Source organism: Myxocyprinus asiaticus, chromosome 28, assembly GCF_019703515.2.
Source record: "Myxocyprinus asiaticus isolate MX2 ecotype Aquarium Trade chromosome 28, UBuf_Myxa_2, whole genome shotgun sequence".
Classification (NCBI taxonomy): domain Eukaryota; kingdom Metazoa; phylum Chordata; class Actinopteri; order Cypriniformes; family Catostomidae; genus Myxocyprinus; species Myxocyprinus asiaticus.
The window spans coordinates 9,014,180-9,036,715 of NC_059371.1; the positions used below are offsets into that span (position 1 = coordinate 9,014,180).

The window sequence follows — 22,536 nt, forward strand, 5'->3', positions numbered from 1 at the left end:
AAAGCGCTACCTAAAGCGTGTCACTGCTCCCCGTCTCCTCCTTTTCCATACCCGAACCTGGAGATCTGTTACAATGTAATACTCAAAGGGTTTGTGCATATACGTGAGCATGAGTGTGTTTGTGTGTGTGTGTGCATGTGTGTGTATGTGCACGTGCACAGATCTGAGGCCTTTATGTTTGCAAGCACACATGTACATATGTGAACACGAACATGTAAGAAAACATGTAAAATTCAAAGAATTTGTGCATATACGTGGGCATGTGTGTGTGTATGTGCACGAGCACAGATCCGAGGCCTTTATGTCTGCAAGCACATATGCACATGTGAACACGAACATGTAAGAAAGCATGTAATACGCAAAGAATTTGTGCGTATTCGTGAGCGTGTGTATTTGTGTGCGCGCGTGTGTGTGTGTGCATGCACAGATCTGAGGCCTTTATGTTTGCAAGCACACATGCTCATATGCGAACATGAACATGTAAGAAAGCATATAATATTCAAAGAGTTTGTGTGTGTTTGTGTGTGCGTTGGCATGTGCGTGTGTATGTGCACGTGCACAGATCCGAGGCCTTTATGTTTGCAAGCACACATGTACATATGTAAACATGAACATGTAAGAAAGCATGTAATATTCAAAGACTTTGTGCATGTATTTGAGCATGTGTGTGTTTGCGTGTGCGTGGGCATGTGTGTGTGTATGTGCACGTGCACAGATCCGAGGCCTTTTGTTTGCAAGCACACATGCACATATGTAAACACGAACATGTACGAAAGCATGTAATACTCAAAAAGAATTTGTGCATGTACGTGAGTATGTATGTGTTTGTGTGTGTGTTCGCGCGCGCATGTGTGTGTTAGTGCGCAGGTGTGTGTGTGTGGTAATGTTGGATGGATGAATGGATGTTGGATGCAGTTCAGGGTAGGATAAAGTTCATCTCTGTGAAAAAGAAAGCATGTAAGAGTTTGTGTGTGTACGTGAGTATGTGTGTACGTGCGTGTGTGTGTGTGTGTATGTGCGTGTGCACAGGTCCGAGGCCTTTATGTTTGTAAGCACACATGCACATATGTGAACACCAGCATGTAAGAAAGCATGTAATACTCAAAGAGTTTGTGCATATATGTGAGCATGAGTGTGTTTGCACATGTGTGTGTGTGTGTGTGTGTGTGTGTGTGTGTGTGTGTGTGTGTGTGTGTGTGCACGTGCACAGATCTGAGGCCTTTAAGTTTGCAAGCACACATGCACATATGTGAACACGTACATGTAAGAAAGCATGTAATATTCAAAGAGTTTGTGCGTGTACGTGAGTATGTGTGTCTTTGTGTGCATGTGTGTGTGTGTGTGTGTGGTAATGTTGGATGGTTGGATGGATGTTGGATGCAGTTCAGGGTAGGATAAAATTAATCTCTGTGAAAAAGAAAGCATGTAATACTCAAAAGAGTTTGTGTGTGTACGTAAGCATGTGTGTGCTAGTGCACATGTGTGTGTGTATGTGCGTGTGCAGAGGTCCAAGTCCTTTATGTTTGCAAGCACACATGCACATATGTGAACATGAACATGATGAACATGCTCCTGAACACTCAATTTTTGTCTCATTTTTGATCTCCCCCATTAATTTTCAATGGCAGATCAAAGTGTGACTTTGTGCCATTTTATACTAAATAAAGCATATATATAAAAAAAAAACTTTATGGTTAAACATTAAAGAACACTTTTGTGATAAATTGTACAGAATGCTTTCATACAATATTGCCAAAATTATCCACAAATAATGCTTTTTTCACTCAAAAACAGAGGTGCATAAGCTCAGGTCAATGAGACCTATAATCAATAAGTTCCAAATAGAAATACAAAACCTATGCTAATTGAAAGAAAGCAAGTTGACATAAAGATTGAATCCAATATTTGGTGACAATATGGCATAATGAGAGATGTATAAGCAAACGTTAATAGGCCGGTCATTAACCCCTGGTTAGACTGTTAGAACAACTTATAATTGCTACATGTATTGATCAGCACATGTACAGTAGCCTTAGCCTATATACAGTACAGGAAAAAGAAGTGTAAATAAAAACCTTTCAAAATTAATAAATCTTGTCTTTTCATTCAGTAAGGCAAACCAGATAGCCTCTGAGACCTCTAACCAGGCCCACACTATGTCATTAAAGCCATAGAACTTTTTAAATTAACTGCACACTGCATATTCATTAACAAAGTCTTAGTGCATTTGCATTAGTCCCCAGCCAAAGTTCGAATATAGTCTTCTTTGCAGCAGTGAAACAAGAGAAAAGTGTTCATTTGTCCATAAATCCCAGATTCAGGGAAGAGTTATCATTCAACAGACACAGGCAAGGGTCCGGAGTAGTAATAATCCCAGTCAACTCTTTCAAAGTACTTCAAACTTTAGTTCAAAGATTCATTATAATTGAACAATCCCAAAACATATAATTTACAGTGCCAACTGTAACCTTTTGACACATAGAACAATTAGGATATATTATTAAACCTATTCTGCATCATTTGTATGGTGTAGCATAAGCTCTATGAATGGTTTTAAAATGGATCAGCTGGTGACTCAAATTACGTGAAGTTTGACCATACTGTAGACTAATCTGATCAAAGCCCAGCTTCTAATTCATCTCCCATCTTTGCATTGCATTTCTAAAAGGGAAGTATATATTTTTGAAACAAGACCTCTAGAGCACTTGATGTGATCAAACCATCCTGACATCAGATGACAGGGTAATGTTGTGTTCCATCCAACTTCATATGCTTTCAAGGAGTCTTTTTTTATTATTATTTACTTTTATTTTTTTTATTTTTTATTTTTTATTTTTTATTTACATTATAAAGGTAACAAAAATGACTTCAAAACATCTTGTTTATGATGAATATTAATATATTTATATTTCAGAATTAAAAGTAATTTTTATATTTTCAAAAAATGTCTAAGTGGTTTAACTGTCTGGAGATAGTAAAAATGAATCAATAAATTAATAATTTAATTAAAGTCTCATTAAAAGCTGAAATTCTTGAAAAATAAAATTTTGGCATAGAGTAGGTTTGTATTATCTTTTTTTTTCTTTACTTATATCATGAATAATTTCTTCTTTTGTTATTATTCTGCTTAAAGAAGTATTTACATCTTTTGAGCAGTTATGTTTGAAAATATTATTAATGGTAAGTCATAAAAATAAAAATAAAAAATAGAGAGGACCCCTTTGAATACTTTTTTTTATAAAAAGTAACATTTTGTTCAGGTCAACCAAATGTGAAAAGTTCTTGATAATTATGACAATATGATATATATATATCATATTGTCATAATATGATATATTATGATATTTATTATTAATATATATATATATATATATATATATATATATATATATATATATATATATATATATATATATATATTTACCTTTGAAAATATGTTTGAAGACTTTTTGAAAATAGTGCTGACTTTGTGTGGACTCAGGGTGTTTTTAAGGTGCAATGAAATTTTAGAACATTTTTACTTGATAGTGACATTTTTAGAATAAAAAATTCTTTTTTTCTAATTCTTTTTATGTAGAAAAATTTTGAAATGTGTTTCAGAAATGTCTGAAACCAACATGAATACAAAGTTCCCTTTCAAAAATGTAACTTCAATGCTGTGTCAGAAGGTGACACTATGGGAGCACCTTCCAGAGGGCACTGACATTGAAATCCTTTACCATCATGTCAGTTTGATTGGCTGGTGATGCTTGGTGCTCCACCCTATGCTGAAGTCATTAGGAATATATGCCAGAGCCCAGCATCCTTCCATAGAATGTTCCTCTTTCAGAGCAGCATAGACATTCTTCAAGCTCTGGAACCTTAAACACAATGCTTTGCTGTTTATCTGCACCTGGTCAGCTAATAGTCATGCTGCACTCTTGGCTTGCTTTCATTGAGAAAATGGAAGCTGGTCCCCCTCCCTCCTTTGCCTACTGAGGGACCACATGAAGGAGGGGCACAAGGACGAGACTCAGAGTATGAAGATTTTAAAGAGGATTTGTCACCAGCACTAGCCTTGCATCCCTCTGATCCTCCATATATGCTCAGTTGATGAGCAGAGTGTCCATATAACCCATCTAACGGTGAAATACAGCACAGTATCTGCTTCAGAAACAGAGTTCTGAAGAAGAAACAGCGCTCTTGGCTGGATTAATTGTTCTTACCGAGCCGGCATAATCACATATTACATGGCCCGAGCCATTCTTTCTGAAGAAGCATGACTAGCTGGTGAAGACATGGTGCTCATTGTATTTGGTGAGAACTTTTGTCTCAGGTAAAGCAGCCTTCACATCCTTGGACCATGCCAAGCTTAGAGGATATACACAGCTTCCCTTAGACGAAGAGACAGTAGTGGCCAATTAATGCCTCTTCTCTTCAACACTGCTGTGGAAATCTAAGCCAATGCATCCACCCATGCCATGTAGACTCACATCCACACTGTTGGGTAAGGCCTATACTTCAGCAGGTCAGGCTGGTGAGGCTCTACACACCATTGTGGTGTTACAGGCCTACCAGGTATATCTGCTGAACAGTGGTGAATTCTCAGGGCCAGCAAAGCCTTCTCTGCTGGACTAACCTTCCAAATAAATAAATGTATTTTTAATTGCTTTCCACTCTTAATTAATCTACAAACAAATAGAGAAAAACGAAAAGTTTATCCAGTCAGAATTTATCCCTTGATGCTTACAAGCAAAGTGTGACAACTGTTTCACAAATCGCATGCCCGAAACGATGCTCGTTAGCCAAAGCAGCTGAGTCTGAGCTCCACCCCCTCAGGCCTTCAGAATTTCCACAGAATCCCTCAACAGTGCAAATGAATGGGCAACTAAAGTCAGACTGTCAGATTCATCAGCCAATCAGATTTATTTATTTGTTCTTGGTGGGTGTGATCTTTAGGATATGTCCCGGTGGAGGCCTTCTAGCTGGCCTTGAGTGACGCAATCACGCTTATGTGATGTAATTTGAAAGCGAAGAGCGCGAGACCTTGCTGACGAGTCGGCTGTCACTGCGGCTATAGCCATTGAGAAAGAGAGTCTTATGGATTTAAAAAGTTGTTCTGCATGACCGTGTGATTGCTTAATTTATTAGACAGGAAAGGAGGACTGATTTTCACTTCAAGCAAATTGGTAAGTGCTTTTTGCATTGTTATAGCAACATCAGGAGTTTTCTAAGTGTAAATTAGGCTACTTGAGAATTCAGTGTCGGATCAAGTTTTGAAAAGTAGTGTTGTGTTCCATTCAACTCGGAAAGTCAGATTTTACAACTTCCTACTAGGAAAAGTGCAATGGAATGCATCTTTAAGACAGAATTACAACTTATAGGCTCGTGCAGAAATTCTCAACTCCGATTTCACTGAGATGCAGGGGCATGATGTCACACAAACATGTCGACACTCAGGAAGATATACAAATATGTAAGTGATAAACATTCACTTTATTAAGTAATATCGATAAATGAGTTTGTTTCCACATTACATGATATTGAAGCTTGTTTAACAAATGCCTGCAGAAACAGGTGTATAAAACATTATAATCTATTTTGATAATTGTACAGCTGTAGCACAAATGCTAGCGCTGCAGCATTGTTTATCATTTGGGTTGCGAGGAGACATCTCTAATGAGAGTCAAACCCCTGCTAAGCTAATGGGAGCGTTGCAGTTCCGAACATCAGGGAATGGAATGCATTTATGGTCAGAGATATCAAGTAGGAATATCCCACATCCAACTTGAATGGAACGCAGCATATCCGTGTACCCTGACGAAATGAAATTTATTGCCTAGCAACATTTAAATCGCAAATATTATTAGATAGATTTTTCCAGGTATTATAGACCTCCTTGGTAGATTCATATGAAAAATTATGATTTTTGAATGTCTGTTCAGGAGACGTTCATTTCACAGAACAATCATGCTGCAGTTAAAATTAGGCTTGCTTGAGCATTAAGTGTCCTTTCAAGTTCTGGCTTTCATGCATGGACGTGTTTTTAAAATGTCAATTGGTATTATTAGTTAGCTGTGACATAATGTATGATGCCTAAAGGCATAGGGTGTCTTATTCATTGTGAAACTGTGTTTTCTTAATGGCATGAATCACACTGAAGGCCTAGACTTTAAATGCATAGCCCGCCACTGCTGCTGAAGGACTTGGTTGAGAATGGATCAGAACCCGATCCCCTTCAAGAGCTGTGTCGCACCACAGATGTGTCGCTCCAGGCTACCGAGACCACTGCACAGGCCATCGGCAGATCTATGGAGTCCACTAAATGCCACATCTGGCTAAATTTGTCAGATCTGAGTGATAGGGACAAAGACGTCCTGCTGCTGACACAGGGCCTCTTCGGTGACGCTATTGATGCTTTCACTGAGAGGTTCCAATTGGCTAAAAAGCAAGCCCATCCCCTTAAAACAACCCAATGGGTTGACCCAAGTCAAACAAGGATTAAACAAATACAGATTTACAATTTGGTCATATGAAAAATACATTGCTTCCACTAGTCGAATTCACATGGCACCTCCACTGACACTGTGGGCCACTATCAAAATGTTGTATAGCCAAAATCAATTCAAGAGCCTCTTTTTCGATAATGGAATAATTCTGTTGGTACTATATAAACTGAAGACAAGCAAATCGGTCAAAGGCGCAACAACAGTTGAGAAGTTTTTACAAAATTGGCAGTAGAATCCAATCATGCCTAAAACCGCATTAAATACTACTTGGTAGAAGGAGGTGGATACAAATCAATGGCTTGAACTTTAGCACAGATTGGTCATACTTTCCCCTGGCCTACTATTTTTCCCAGGTACATTACAGTAACATTGGCGAACTCACACTTCGCCAAATTTACGTGCCTGAGACAAATGAACAAAAAGCACACAAATTCATTGCATATGCTATTCCCATGTGTCACTAAACCCCACTACATCATCAAAGTATACGTAGCATCCCTCCAAACCAATGACAACCTGATTCATAAGGCGTTGGAATGTCACCAGGGTATTTCGTAAACCGAAATTCATAACCTTGTACAAAAATAACCCTTCTGGAGTTATAAAAGTAGATACTTCCGGAGCACTTAGCGGAACTTGCCAGTGAACCTTTCAGCAAGTCAAATTCACTCATATACAAGGCACCACCAACTTGATCAACGCAATCCCCTATTCAAGGCAACAGAAACTAAACGGGTTTAGTCAAAGCATTAACTTTCCGGTTGTCCGTACAAAAATGGAAAGTACCATCCGCTTATACATTTATTTGCCAACAAACATGGGGACGCCCAACTGGAGGACGACAGCTCAACGATGTCATTGTCAAGAAGATATTGTACCTCAGAGGTAAGATGTTTTTGTTTCTCTAACGGGACACGGTAGAAACGTTGATGAACATGCACCGCTTCCCCAACATCTATATCATAATGGACAAGCTGCGTCTTAGAAAGTATCAGATAACAGCCAAAACAATTATTTAATCAAATCCCCAACATCTATATCATGCTTGACAAGATGCATCTGAGAAAAAGTATCAGTGAACAGGCAACAAAATTCTTTAATCAAATCCACAACATCTATATCATGCTGGACAAGGTGAATCTCAGAAGAAGTATCAGAGAGCAGGCAACACATTTTTTTAATCAAATCAATTAACTCTGTACTTTTTAAAACTCAATACATTTTGATATATACCTAATATACTTATACACAGTATATACACACAAATATGTAGATATACCCATATATGAATATGTATGTAATATGTATATATATATATATGTTTACAAGTAGTGTCATGCACAGGCAGGGATGTAGTGCAGTTGTAAGGCATTAATTCACTAATCATGATCTGTAATTGTTTAAAAAGGACGTGATTGGGCTACACAGTTGTGAAAATGTATTGAATTTGTTTATAAAAACAGCTACTTGTCTGTCTTATTAATATGTTCTGTTAACCACTGTTATGTTCTGTAGCCACGGTATAGTGGAGATTTTAATTTTCCAGTTGAACATTATTGTTCCCTATCTGTCACTCACTTGACGTTGTGTCGATGTAGTGACAATAGGGGTCACTCTTGGGAGCCCGAGACACCTCTGGTCTTTGATAAAAGGCCAATTAAAATTGGCGAGTGGTATTTGCAATGCCACTCCCCCGGACATACGGGTATAAAAGGAGCTGGGGTGCAACCACTCATTCCGATTTTCTCTTCGGAGCCAAAAGTTCGATGTTTACTGAGCTGACTGTTCATTCACCTCTGCTAGATCTGACGCCGCATATCAGCGGCTTCTCCCTCCTCTGCACTGGTGCACTGCAGAGAACGCCCCTGGGCGCTTCGGCAGAAAAAAGAGAGTATATTTTCCTAAAAGAGTATATTTCTCTAAAAGAGCGGCACACACAGAACGTCTTTTTAAAGACGCATCTTTTTAAAGATGCCTTTCCATTTGTGTGTTATTCCTGGTTGCGGTCGTTACCTCTCAACTTCAGACGGTCACGATAGCTGTCTTTCGTGTCTGGGCGCGACCCACGTGGAGACAGCGTTCGTGGATGGTTCACGTACTCACTGCAAGAACATGACCATGGCAATGTCGTAAGAAAGCAAGCCACCCCAGCGGCTCCCCGCCTTGGTCCTTCTACCTACGGGTATGAGGCCAGCGCGGCTAGCACTGGGGGCGATTTGGGGACCCCAATGGGACCGCCTCCGCTGGGTATCCCCCCACGAACCTCCCATTCCCCAGCACGCTCATCTGCCCCTATCGGGCTTCCGGATGAGTCCGCCGGCTCGACTTACGGCGAGTTAGAACTCTTGTTCGGAGTCGGCGAAGCTGATGAGCTCTCGAGCGCAGCATCGGAGAGTGGGCTTGTACAGTTGGATGCAGAAGCCTCAGCTGGGCTCCCCCCTTCGGGGACGATTGCCCAGTCACAGGCTGATGCGGAAATGACAGACATGCTTTCCCGGGTGGCCGCGAGCGTCGGGCTAGAGTGGAACCCTCCACTCTCCCCCGAACCCTCGCGGCTCGATGATTGGTTCCTGGGCTCGCGGCACCGCTCAAAGCAGCCACGCCCTAATCCAGTGCCTTTCTTCCCGAAAGTGCATGAGGAGCTGACAAAATCGTGGGAGGCACCTTTTACTGCCCGGTTCCGATTTCTCAACTCCCCCGCCCTCACTATCCCCCGACTAGACCTGGTCGGCCCAGTCGGATATTCCCCCTTTTTTTTAGGGAGTGGGAAAAAAGAAGAGGAAAAGAGGCCAGGACTGGGCTAGCCTGTCTCTATCTTTTGGGTAGTCGACTTGTCCCCAAAGGGCCGTTCGACACTCATAACTATGTTGGGGGAGGTTATGTGTCGGCCTGGTGCACTGGCTACGAGCCACACAGTTGTCTGCCCGTCACACACCGCCAGTTCACGTAACACAGTTCAGCCAGTTGCGGCATTTTGTATAGGGACCCCTAGTGTCACTACATCGACACAACGTCCAGTGAGTGACAGTGAGTGACCCTGATAGAGGGAACGAGACGTTGTGTCCCTCCTGCCACAACGCTGAACTACCCGCTGAAATGACTGGACCTTGTCTCGGCTCCTCAGCATAAAATCTGAATGAGTGGTTGCACGCCAGCTCCTTTTATACCCGTATGTCCAGGGGAGTGGCATGCAAATACAACTCGCCAATTTTCATTGGCCTTTTATCAAAGATCAGAGGTGTTTAGGGCTCTCGAGAGTGACCCCTATTGTCACTACATTGACACAAAGTCTCATTCCCTCCATCAGGGAACGGAGGTTAAGCAAGTAAACATGACTTTTTTTGACGATAGATAGAGACAGAATGAGGGGGGTTGTGGTCTCTCTATTCCCACTGGTGTGAATGAGAGCATGTAGACAATGTTTCACTACACTGTTGGCTAGTGTCATTGTATAAAAGTCCTTGGCCCGGTGATTTCTCTCTGTTGCCATCCATTTTCACAAGAAAATGTGTTAAGACATTGGATCACTACCAGGTATGGCTAGTGTTTCTGTCTCAGCATTGAGCCGTTGTTTTATTGTTCCTCACGTTCCTTCCTATTTTTCAATATGAAGGGGTGGCTATAGCAATGCCACCCTGTTGGCTAGTGAGCACTGCACCAGTAGCACAGCGTTCTGACACAGCGTAGAAGTTACCTTCTTGAAAGAGAACGTCTCGGTTACTCATATAACCTTAGTTCCCTGAAAGGAAGGAACAAGACACTGTGTAACTTTGCCACGCTACTGATTTTACACTGTTAAGGGACTGAAAGATGCACTTTCCTTCCTTGAGTTGGAAAATCCAATGTTGTGATGCTGGGCTCTGGCATGTATGCCCACGAGGATCAAGCTTCTCACTTAGGCGGTTGAGAGACTTTAACTTGAGTTGCCCTTGCCTGATGTACCAGAGCGCTTTTTGCTAGATGAATGGTTCTTACCAAGTCGGCAGAGTAATGTATTACACAGTCCGGGGACATTCTTTCTCCCCCAGTCGAAGAGACAGTAGTGGCCCATTAATGCCTCTCCTCTTCCACAATGGCGTGAAAATCTAAGCCAGTGCATCCACCAAAGCCAAGTAGGCTCACATCCACACTGTTGGTTATGGCCTAGACTCCGGGCTACCAAGACCATTGCATAGGCCATTGGCAGATCTATGGTGTCCACTGAATGCCACATTTGCATAAATTTGTCAGATCTGAGTAACAGCTACAAAGCCATGCTGCTTGATGCTCTGGTGTGAGCAGGGCCTGTATGCCCATGAAAATGTCAGCAAAGGGTGTAGTGCCGAGCATCACCAGCCAGTCAAATTTGCGTGATGGTATATGGTTTCAAAGTCAATGCCCCATGGGAGGTGCTCCCATAGCGTCAGCTTCTGACACAGCGTCTCATTCCTTCCACAGGTTATGTGAGTAACTGAGATGTTTATGTTTCTAAAAACATAAAGATTTATCCTTTTTATAATCTGATATTCTTGGGTCATTGACCTATGTGTGGATGTAATTAAAAATTGGTTGACTACCTAATTTTTGGAGAGTTGATTTTGTTGTAGAATGCAGGTGTCACTCCTGTAAATAACTGAACTCTGTGTGTATAATATAAAATTAAGCACTCAGAAGAGGAGTGACAACCTTATTTTGTTGCAGTTTATACAGTACATGGCCAGAGTGTCACAAGAATAAAATTATTTTAACACTTAAATCTGCCTAAATTGGCTCTTATAGAAAAATTTTGTATGACTCTTGTAACGGGTGGCATGCACGTAGTATGGGTAGCACCCAGGGCAGCAAAGAGTTGGGCCAATCAGAAGATAACCAGGTACGTAAAGGAGGCAAAAGGTACACATACACACTCAACAGCTGACTTTAGTGAAATAACTGATATATATTGAATAATTTGAATAACAGAAACGTCACAGATAAAACAATAAACAATACATCAAATAAATCTTAGATAAAATACAATAAATGTAATTTGATATTTAAATTCAATATTCCTACTCTTAAAATTTTGTTAATCTAATCTAATTACGCCTATTTTGTTTATTTGAAGTGAATAAAATATTTTATCAATTTTAATTCCTATCTATTATCAAATTTAACTCTTTCGTAACTCTTTTTTCCCAATAAATTCAATAAAGTATAAATAAAACCGAACAAATAAAATTACAGTTACCTATTAATTACCTATACAATTCAAATAAACAATTATACAGTTAAACAAACAATAATCAACTGAATTACCAAATGTACTAAATAACATTCAATAACTGTCCAGATTCACAAATACCTCGACCATTTCGTTGTTAAATGAATTCAAAGTAGAGATGAATTGAAGATTATTCGGAAAATCCACAAACAGAAGATATTCACAGTTCAGATAAGACTCTTGGGTTTTTGGCTCGCCATCAAACATTCCAGAAAGTTTGTGCAGAAGCATCCACGATGAAATGTTCACTATCCTTGTTGAAAAAATGGTCCAACTCGAACAAAACACATATATACAAAAACTGGCCGATTTCCTCGATAATTAACTAAACCTTCTTCCAGGTTTTATCCGGATGAACAGTGAAATAAATGACTTCATCACTCTGCTTTATCTCGATTAGACATCAAGATTCACTCTCAAGTAAGTATTTTTCTCTTTTTCTAGAGCTTTAGTTTAAGATTAAAATAATCTTTTCTATTTTTCAGACTTTTGCTGCTATAAATTCCTAACAGCACAGTTGTCTTTAGTTTCTTCACATATTTTAGTTAAATATGCACTTTAGTTAGTTTTAAGCTTATAACTTAGAATATAATTTACTCTGATTTTACATCTGGGTTACACTCCATTAACCTGAGAGCAGAGTCGTTGGCAATGTCGATGTCCAGAGGTTTGCGGCGATCACTCAGAATCTTCTTTTTCTTCTCTCTCTCAGTTTGTTTCTTTCCACCCCGTTTCTCCGTCTGCAGAGCAACATCACAGATTTTGAACGCTTGTGAGGATTTTGTGGGACAGTGCAAAATAATTAAAAAGGTTACAACATTGTAAAAAGTGGTAAAATGCAGTTGTTACCCACAATTCCATATTTCAAAGTTCAGTTGTCATTGATAATTATATTACTATACATTTATAGGGTTTTGCTTGGAGATGAGTTGGAATACCAGATTATCTCCACAGAGTGTTACTAAACCTCCCTACATTACTGCAATGGAACTGTAGCGCAATTCACGTGAATGTGAAAGCAACTCGGACTCTGGTGCGCACTCGTTCAGGAGGTAAAGTAACCTGCGTAGACTAAAGACTCATCTATTTAGCCAGGCATACACCTAATGTATCCATCAGCTCACAATTAGGCTGCTTTAGTTATGTCTGTCGGAACCAGAAACATTTCTCATAATCTATAAATCTGCAATAAATTGAATGGCATCTATGCTAATATTATTCTATTTGTTTCCATATCCCGAGGTTACCAGAGCTGGCCAGATCCAGCTCCGTTCCTGCTTGGTGTCAGACACCACTGCTATATGTCTCTGAGTGATAATGACTAAATGCAGCCGGTGCCAGCCAGACATCACTTCAGTATTTTACAATGGACTGCAAAGGTTGAACTTATGCCAACTCCAACTGTGAGACATGGGACGAGTGCAGACAAGACAGATAAGTTTCTGTGAGCGATTTCACTGTTTTATATGATTGTCTGTAACCACATACATTGATATTTTAAAAAAAATGATGCATGGAAAATAAATTGTCGGCAGTCTGAGAGAGTTTGATTCGTACATTGATAGTTTGTTCCTCTTATTAATGTTATGATGCATTAAGCCCTGCTGTAGTTAATATAAAAACACTCTCCCCTGCAGAATGTGCATTTTTAAGGACAAGAAAAATTATTCCTTGTCAAATTATAATAAAATCTGAATTTTACTAGCAAAATGCCTCATCTGTGACCATATTTTCAAAAGATATGGCCAGATGTGCAGTCCACCAATAACGTCAGAGCGACAACAGTAGGGACGCCCACTGGCAACTTCACAGTACAGAAAATAGTGACATCAAGTGATAAAGTCGCTGCATGTGTGTACGGAGCTTAAGAATTTATAGATATTACAGTTTCATTTTCTGTTAAAGCATGATTTTCTGTAAAGCTGCTTTGAAATGATGTGTGTTGTGAAAAGCGCTATACAAATAAAAATTACTTGACTTAATCTCTAATATTCTGGGTGGGCCTGGGTCTAATTTGGGTAGGCCCGGGCCCACCCTTGGCTATGCCACCTCTATACAGCCTCTCTCCACCACTGTGATCAATCCAGGCACCTGAATCAGCTCTTAAAATGCAGAAAGTAGGCAACTTTTTGTGATTTTGACCCACAGTGTTTTATCTCAGAGCATCGCAGCTCTCACCTTCTGAATATAACCGCCAAAATGCAAACTGGTGAGTGTTTTCTTCTTCTTGGCATCATCCTCTGCCCTTTTCTTGGCTTCCTCTTCTTTTCGAGCTCTTTCCTCCTGGACATTTCAAAACAGGAAAAGTTTTTGCAAAGCCGATTATTTCCCGTTTGCTTCCTTCAGTCTGATGTAGCAGGGAATTTCAGCACGTGCAATAGTTTTCCACTCACCTCCACACGCTTATGTCGTTCCTTCTCACGTTCGCTATGGATCCTTTGTTGTTCAGCATGCTCGGAACGTCGTTTTTCCTGTGGAATTAGTTACATGAGTGAAACTTTTAAAAGACTTGCACTGAGAAATCACTCAAGAAATCACTCAACAAGAAATGTTTCTATGTTTATTCTGCAAAATGAAAACCTTGATTGATTTGACACTTGTCTCATGAGTCTTTCTGAGTTATATTCAGACTTTAGCTGACTACTAATTAACCCAGCCATGATACTTGAATGTTTTGAGTTTGGGTCGCATATTTGACCTCACAGTCATATCTGTCACGTACACAGTCTTTTTTTTTTTCTTTCTTTTTTTTTCTTTCTTTTTTCAGTTTTTGCTGATTTGGTTTTTAGAAAATAGTCCAGTTATAACAAGGCCAGCCATGTGATTGCATAATAATAAGAATTTTAGGTGTACTGGGACAGCATTGTTCACTCACAATCCTGTCTGTAAGGTTGATAAGTTCTTCCTCCTCTTTCTTACGGCTTTCAAAGTGAGCTTCGATCAGTGTCTGCAGCTCATTCAGGTCTTTCTCCATGCGCTTACGATGGATATCCTGTGCTTACAATGGAAGAAAAAACAAGTTTGACCTTTGAGACTGTATCTTTGACAATTTGCCACACAAACTTCAAGTGTCATGCATCTGACAAGTCAGTAACTTGCATCTAAAAATTTTAAGTCTGTATTCAGTAACATATTTTGATGCATTCATACAATTCATTCCTTTTATAAGTCTTAGAATCCATGTGAGGTTGGTATCAAGATGTCAAGATGGCACTGAGTTTTCAAGTGGTGCAGCGTTTCTGTTACTTGCCTGTTTAAAATAAGTCAAATGTGGAAAATGTTCACAAAATTATCTTTTTTTTTTTATCTAATTAACCTAAATTAATTAATTAATTAATTAATTATTTTTACACCAAAACTAATTAAACAAAGCAAGCCCCTGAATTAATTTTGGTGTTGGAAAAAAAAAAGAAAATCTACCAAAACATAGCATTATAATATTTCAACTCCCTGTGCAACGTTCAAATTTAATACTTGTGGAAGAAAAAAGAAAATAGAATTTATAATGTTCATTGTGCCTACAACTTGATCTGCAAAATACATTTACATTTAAACTGATTAAGTTTTGGTTTTTATGTTGGAATTATATGAATTATTAAAAAAAATATCCAATTTATATTCATAAAACTTATATGGGGTAATGGGTTTAGCCTTAAGAATGTTGGAAAATATGTTGAGTTTCGCAAAACTGAAGGCATTATTCATAAAAGTGAAATGTCAAATGTGACATAACATAAGCAAGGTTATTCAACATTTTACAGTGTCTGGGGTGTCAGTAGAAATCCTATTACTTTGCTTCATACTCACATCAAAATCAACTTTTTCTCCATCTGGAATCTTTGGGGGCACTAGGTTTGGCAGCATAAAAGGTCTGAAAAATCCAATTTTGCAGTTTTATAATTTTATATGAAACAAAAAGAAATTACTGGATGGGTAATGATTTTTCAAAACAAATCAAATCCAAGGGACCATGGATCTAAACTTACTTTTGGAATTTAGGTTTGGCCTCCTCTGAAAAATGAAATTAACAAAAAATCAGAAGTCAATTTCATATCCATACCATCACATGAGGATTTTACATGTGGATTTTTAAATGGTGCGATTGTAACTTGTTGTGTAAGAGCCCTCCATTCATTATGAATACCTGGAACCTCATTTGCATAATATTTGTTTGTGTTCTCAGGCCAATTATTAGGCTATATTTGGCAGACACTTACAGATGGCTGTGAATCAACAAATCAGTAAATAATTTAATAAAAAAGATAATACCTAAATAATAAAAAAAACAGATAATAACCAATATACTTAAAGTATCATGTGGCTGCCTTTTTTAAGTCTGTAAAATACAGTTATTTTAATAAGATTTTTAGACTGTCGCAGAGTTTTAGACTATCCTAATACTTCAGAAAGGGTGTATGCCGATGTACAGGTTTCTACATGCTGCAAATGGCTGCTCAAGGGCTATAAATCAATCATACATTTCCTATGTTTAATTCAATGGAAAAATAAATACCTCCTCCTCCATCTTCTGTCTCGTCTTTTCCCACTGAAAGAAAGAAAGAAAGAAAGTTAGAGGAGTGTTGTAGAGGGTAAACAACAGCACTGATTATGCAGAGGACAGTGAGACTGAAATAAAACTGATAACAGAAGAATGATGGAGAAGCATTCATCACTTCTGCTAAACATGGAGCGGAAGTTTTTATTCATTCTCTCTCTCTCTCTCTCTCTCTCTCTCTCTCTCTCTCTCTGTGTGTGTGTGTGTTGTGAGTGAATATGTAGGCTATATTATGTGCAGTTCTAGGTAGATTACTTTAGAACTGCAATCCGGTACTGATTACAAATTACATTACTAAAACTGCAATCAGTAATGTTATCTCTTGGATCACTTTTTTAAAGTAATCTAATCTGATCTACTTTTAGATTATCTCTGACCTAACTCTTGTTTATTTATTTGTGTTATGCATTTGAGTAGGATAATCTATACAATTTTGACATAATGTTGCTTAAATGTATTTAAGGAAACTTACAAAATGAATCAAAATGTGAGATATCATATGGTTTATTTGTGTGTGTGTGTGTGTGTGTTTACTTACTATTTTTGACAAAGATGGTAAGAAAAGATGATGTCAATTATTCTTATTTGAAAGAGGATTTTATTTTGGAAACTGTTGTCTTCCATGTTTGAATTTTTTAATCCAGAGTTCCAGAATCAATACTTAGTGAAGGTAACTGGATATAGACATAGTATTTCACAGCTATACATCAGCAGTGTTTAGTTACCTGCATAATTATTCTTCATGAGAAGGCATGGTCTAACATATATAAGTGAGTTGAGTTAGAATAATAAAAAAAAAACATAAAAAAAAAGATATGCTTCTCGGTCTTACGTCATACCCCGCCTGCTTGTTTGCCATTATTAGTCACATATGCCCAGTCTTGTTAACCTGTTGATTTCTCTCCCTATTTTAGTCTCCTTGTGTTTGCTGTCCAGTGCCAGTTCATATTGTGATCTTGTTTCCCAGTCAGTCTTGTTTCCTGTGATGTGTGTCTCTTGGTCTAGTTCCAGTCGGTCCTGTTTTCAGCCCTGTTTTCATGTTCCTGTTCGGTCCGGTCGGTCCTGGTTCCCTGTGTCTCTCTGCCTTAGTTTGGATTCCCGTTTTTCCCCTATGGTGTAGTTTTAGTTGTTTTTTTGTTTTCCCCCTTGTGGGAGTTTTATGCTTGTTTATTTAATAAAGTATTTTTGTTTTAAACTCTGCATTTGGGTCCTCACATCCCTGCTGCACACACTGTAACAGAACGAACTGGACCCAGCAGAGATGGGCATCTTTCTCCAACCAGCTCCCGGCCAGAAGGAGCGGGTCTCTCATAGTACAACCTTGGGTAGAATTTCCCAGGATGGGCACGGCGTCGGCATTTATGCTGAGGAGCTGGTCCGGGAACCCCATAGGTGGTGCTTTGATGAGACCTGTCTCAAACATCTCTTCCTGTTGGGTTTGGACAACCCGCTCAAAGTTGAGGAGCTGGGTGGGGCTTTTTTTTTTTTTGGCCCTTTTGGAATCTGATGGACCATGTCAGCTGGCTGGCAGAGGTGAAGTACCTTATACAGAGATGGAACGCCGGATCCCTCAACCCCTCTCAGCCCATGCCCTGTCCCCCCCAGGCACGTCCCGGTCCTCATGTCTCCATAGGAAAGGGAAGCACAGCCTTACGGCTGAGCCCATGGCCACAGAGGCCATTCCCCTGCCACTGTCAGCACCCACAGCCACAGAGGCTGCTATTGCAGCAGTGCCCCTCGTCACCCGGAAAAGGAGGAGGAGGAAAAGGGCACCTGTCCCTCCGGCACCCACACCTGCCACGGCCAACGAGCCAGCGCTCACGCCTGCCACGGCCAACGAGCCAGTGCCTATGTCTGCCATGGTCAATGAGCCTGTTCCTGAAGCCTCGTCCATCCCAGAGCCAGCACTTGAAGCCTCATCCATCCCAGAGCTAGCGCTTGAAGCTTCATCCATCCTAGAGCCAGCGCTTGAAGCTTTGTCTGTCCCAGAGCCAGCGTCAGAAGCCTCAGCCTTCCCAGTGTCAGTGTCATCGGCCACAGAGGCCACTCTCCAGTCACTGCCAGCGCTCCCGGCCACAGAGTTCGTTCCCCTCTCCCTTCCTGTACTCACAGCCAAAAAGGCTATTCCACAGTCACTGCCTGAGCTCACAGCCACAAAGGCTGTTCCCCCGTCAATGCCAGTATCCATGACCATGGATGTCGTTCCCCTCTCACTGCCTGAGCTCACAGCCACGAAGGTTGTTCCCCCACCACAGCCAGTGCCCAAGACCATGGAGTTTGTTTCCCTGTCACTGTCTGAGCTCACAGCCACTGAGACTGCTCTCTTGTCACTGCCAGTGCTCACGACCACGGAGGTTGTTCCCCTGTTACTGTTTGTGCTCACAACCAAGGAGACTGTTACCCTACTACTGCCTGTGCTCACAGCCACTAAGACTGTTCCCCTGTCACAGCCAGTGCCCGAGCCTTCCACGACTTTACTCTCTGAGCCTTCCACGGCTTTGCTCCCTAAGCCTTCCATGGCTTTGCCCCTTGAGCCTTCCACAGCTTTGCCCCCTGTGCCTTCCACGGCTTTGCCCCCTGAGCTTTCCACAGCTTTTCCCTCTGAGCCTTCCACAGCTTTGCCCCCTGAGCCTTCCATGGCTTTAACCCCAATACCTTCCACAGCTTTGCCCCCTGAGCCTTCCACAGCTTTGCCCCCTGAGCCTTCCACGGCTTTGCCCCATTTGCCTACCACGGCTTTGCCCCCTGAGCCTTCCATGACTTCGCCCCCTGAACCTTCCAAGGCTTCACCCCCTGAGACTTCAACAGCTCCACCCTCTGAGCCCCTTCCTCCTGTACCCTGTCCAGCGGCCACCACCCAGTACTCAGTCCCTTCTGCCTTGAGGCCACCGCTCAGGCCTCCAGAACTCCCCTCTGCCCTGAGCCACTGCTCAGGTCCCCTGACCTTGTCCCTGCCCTGTGGCCATCTCCTAGTCCTCCTGACCCTGTCCCTGCCCTGTGGCTGCCTCCCAGGCCTCCTGAACCTGTCCCTGCCATGTGGCCACCACCCAAACCTCCAGACCTTGCCTCCACCCTGAGGCATTCCCCCAGGCCACCGGACCCTGCCCCTTTCTTTTTGTGCCCCCACCTTTGTTTCCTCCACCCTTCCTCCCTTGGTTGGTTCTGTCTACTTCCTTGGTCTGTTTTCTCCTGGTCTTAGTTTATTTTTGTCTTTGTGGGACACCAGGTGGCCTTTGGGGGGGGGGGATCATGGTCCTGTCTCTCTGTCAGTCTGGGTTTTGGTCTGATAGGGCCATGGCATTATCTGCCCATGTCTGTCTCTGTGAGCATGTGGCTTCTGTTATATTCCCTGCTGTGCGCTCTTCTGTTTGTTATTGACATGGGTGCTTATATGGGCTGAAGCCCAGGGGCCTACAACTCCCATGGGGCCCAGCTCACAGCCATGGGGCCCATTTTCCCCTATCTATGTTTGCGGGAGGAGCGTGTTTAAATGCTTTCAGTGGGAGATGTGTTTGTTGACATGCTGACAGTGTGCAACCATTAATGGTGTCTGTGTAGTGTTTGTTCAATGCACAGCATCAACAACTGACTCAACAACTGGAAGGGGGCCTCTGCAGACACAGCAGTCCCCCCCCATGCTCAACAACTGGAAGGGGGCCTCTGTGGACCAGCAAGCCCATGGCCCAGAGGTACCTAATAGTGCCCCTGTATGCATCAAGGGGTTTTACTCACTATTTTCTGCCAAGATGGCAAAAAAGATGGTGTGAATTATTTTTATTTAAAAGAAGATTTCTTTTGTAAACAATTGTCTTTCAGGTAGTGTTCAGCTCACACTGTATGCACAGAGTCCCAGGTGCTTTTGTGATCAGCTTGCACTGCATGCACTGGGTGAGCCAGTGGCCTTCGTGATCAGCTTGCTTTGTGTGTACTGACAGGCCTAAGGGTCCAAGTAGTCAGCTCGTGCTAGTGCACTGAGGAGCTCAGGGTCCCCATACGTCAGCTCGCACTGTATGCGCTGAGCAGTCCAGGGGCCCTTGTGATCAGCTCGCACTGTGTATGCTGAGAGCCTAGGAACCCTAGTGATCAGCTCACAATGTGTGTGCTGAGGGGCCTAGGTGCAACAGTGATCAGTTCATACTGTGTGCATTAAGGAGATCAGGGGTCTCAGTGATCAGCTCACACTTTGTGGGCCAAGGGGCCTTAGTGGTTCATCTCACACTGTGTGCACTGAGGAGCTCAGAGGCCTTAGTTATCAACTCACACTGTATGCACAGAGCGGCCCAGGGGCAATAGAGTTCAGCTCTCACTGTGTGTCCTGAGGGGCCAAGGGGCCCTAGTGGTTCAGCTCACATTGTGTGCAATGAGGAGCTTAGAGGCCTTAGTTATCAACTCACACTGTATGTGCAGAACGGCCCAGGGGCCATAGTGATCAGCTCTCACTGTGTGTGCTTAGGATCCCAGGGGCCCTAGTGATCAGCTTGCTTGCAGAGTGATGACTAAGGAGCTCAGGGGCCCTATTTGTCAACTCGCACTCTATGCACTGAGTAGTCCAGGGGCTTTAGTGATCAGCTCACACTGTGTATGCTGAAGGGCCAAGGGCCCAAGTGATCAGCTCACACTGTGGGCACTGAGGAGCTCAGGGACCTTAGTGATCAGCTCCCACTGTATGCACAGAGCGGTCCATTGACCTTAGTGATCAGCTTGCACTGTGTGTGCTGAGGGGCCTAGGGGCCCTAGTAAACAGTTCACTCTATGCACACTGAGGAGCTCAGGAGCCTTAGTGATCAGCCCACACTGTATGCGCAGAGCAGCACAAGGGTTTAGTGATTTTAGTTATCATATCGCACTGTGTTTGCCTAGATTCCTAGGGGCCTTAGAGGTCAGCTCTTACTACAGTATATGGAGCAAGGGACCCTGGGGTCCTATTTATTAGCTCACACTGTATGAGGTGATGGGCTCTGAGGCCCTAGTGTTCCTAGAATTAAGATCGTATTGTACGCACTGAGATTTGTTGCAATTTTATTGAATGGATCTGCTTTTTCACTTTTTTCCACTTTGTTTTTTTATAGTGATTTGTCGTGATTCTACGGTATGCATCCATTTTTATTTCTATGATACATATATTTTGTACAGATTATTGCATCAATCTCAAACCCCCACTGCTATAGGAACCAAACACAGAAACCACAAACAACTTTTTCAACAAATTATTCTGTCAAGTCATGGCATCATCACATGTTATCGTAACCTACAGCAGGGTGAATAGGTGACGACTCGGTGGCAGTGCCACAGGGCAAAACAACACCACTCTCCCATTCCTATAAGGGTTTTCAACAGGTTCTCCCCACTCAGTGATGCACCCACAGAGAATCCTGTTGAAAGTGCCCTGGTTCAAATGGATTCTATTTTAAGGAAAGTGGAAGTAGTGACTCCAGCTGCCATTATCCAGTGTGTCCCTGGGACGAGAGCGCCTGACATCAGAGCAAACTTATAAGTGCTTGCCAATTATAAACATAGTTTATCTAAGATTGCTATTTACACTGGCACTAATGATATCAAGCTTTGCCAGACAGAGATCACTATTTATAACATTAAAGAGGTACATGAACTTGGAAAAAACTATTTCAGACACTGTAATATGCTCTGGCTCCCTCCCTGCTTATCACAGTAAAGGGATACAGGTGCATCTCAATAAATTAGAATGTTGTGGAAAAGTTCATTTATTTCAGTAATTCAACTCAAATTGTGAAACTCGTGTATTAAATAAATTCAATGCACACAGACTGAAGTAGTTTAAGTCTTTGGTTCTTTTAATTGTGATGATTTTGGCTCACATTTAACAAAAACCCACCAATTCACTAACTCAAAAAATTAGAATATGGTGACATGCCAATCAGCTAATCAACTCAAAACACCTGCAAAGGTTTCCTGAGCCTTCAAAATGGTCTCTCAGTTTGGTTCACTAGGCTACACAATCATGGGGAAGACTGCTGATCTGACAGTTGTCCAGAAGACAATCATTGACACCCTTCACAAGGAGGGTAAGCCACAAACTTTCATCGCCAAAGAAGCTGGATGTTCACAGAGTGCTGTATCCAAGCATGTTAACAGAAAGTTGAGTGGAAGGAAAAAGTGTGGAAGAAAAAGATGCACAACCAACCGAGAGAACCGCAGCCTTATGAGGATTGTCAAGCAAAATCGATTCAAGAATTTGGGTGAACTTCACAAGGAATGGACTGAGGCTGGGGTCA

General features: G+C 41.6%; 1 protein-coding gene across 1 annotated transcript in view; it reads right to left on the reverse strand.

Moving 5' to 3' along the window:
* The window catches only part of LOC127419295 (troponin T, cardiac muscle-like), a gene marked incomplete at its 5' end in the record, with an annotated part of 39,174 nt that overhangs the window by 7,640 nt on the left and 8,998 nt on the right, over positions 1-22,536 (reverse strand). The window contains 7 exons of the mRNA XM_051660594.1: positions 12,361-12,470; positions 13,909-14,013; positions 14,124-14,201; positions 14,606-14,722; positions 15,538-15,601; positions 15,717-15,741; positions 16,244-16,276. Coding sequence (XP_051516554.1) covers positions 12,361-12,470; positions 13,909-14,013; positions 14,124-14,201; positions 14,606-14,722; positions 15,538-15,601; positions 15,717-15,741; positions 16,244-16,276 — 532 coding nt within the window. The remainder of the gene's footprint in view (positions 1-12,360; positions 12,471-13,908; positions 14,014-14,123; positions 14,202-14,605; positions 14,723-15,537; positions 15,602-15,716; positions 15,742-16,243; positions 16,277-22,536) is intronic.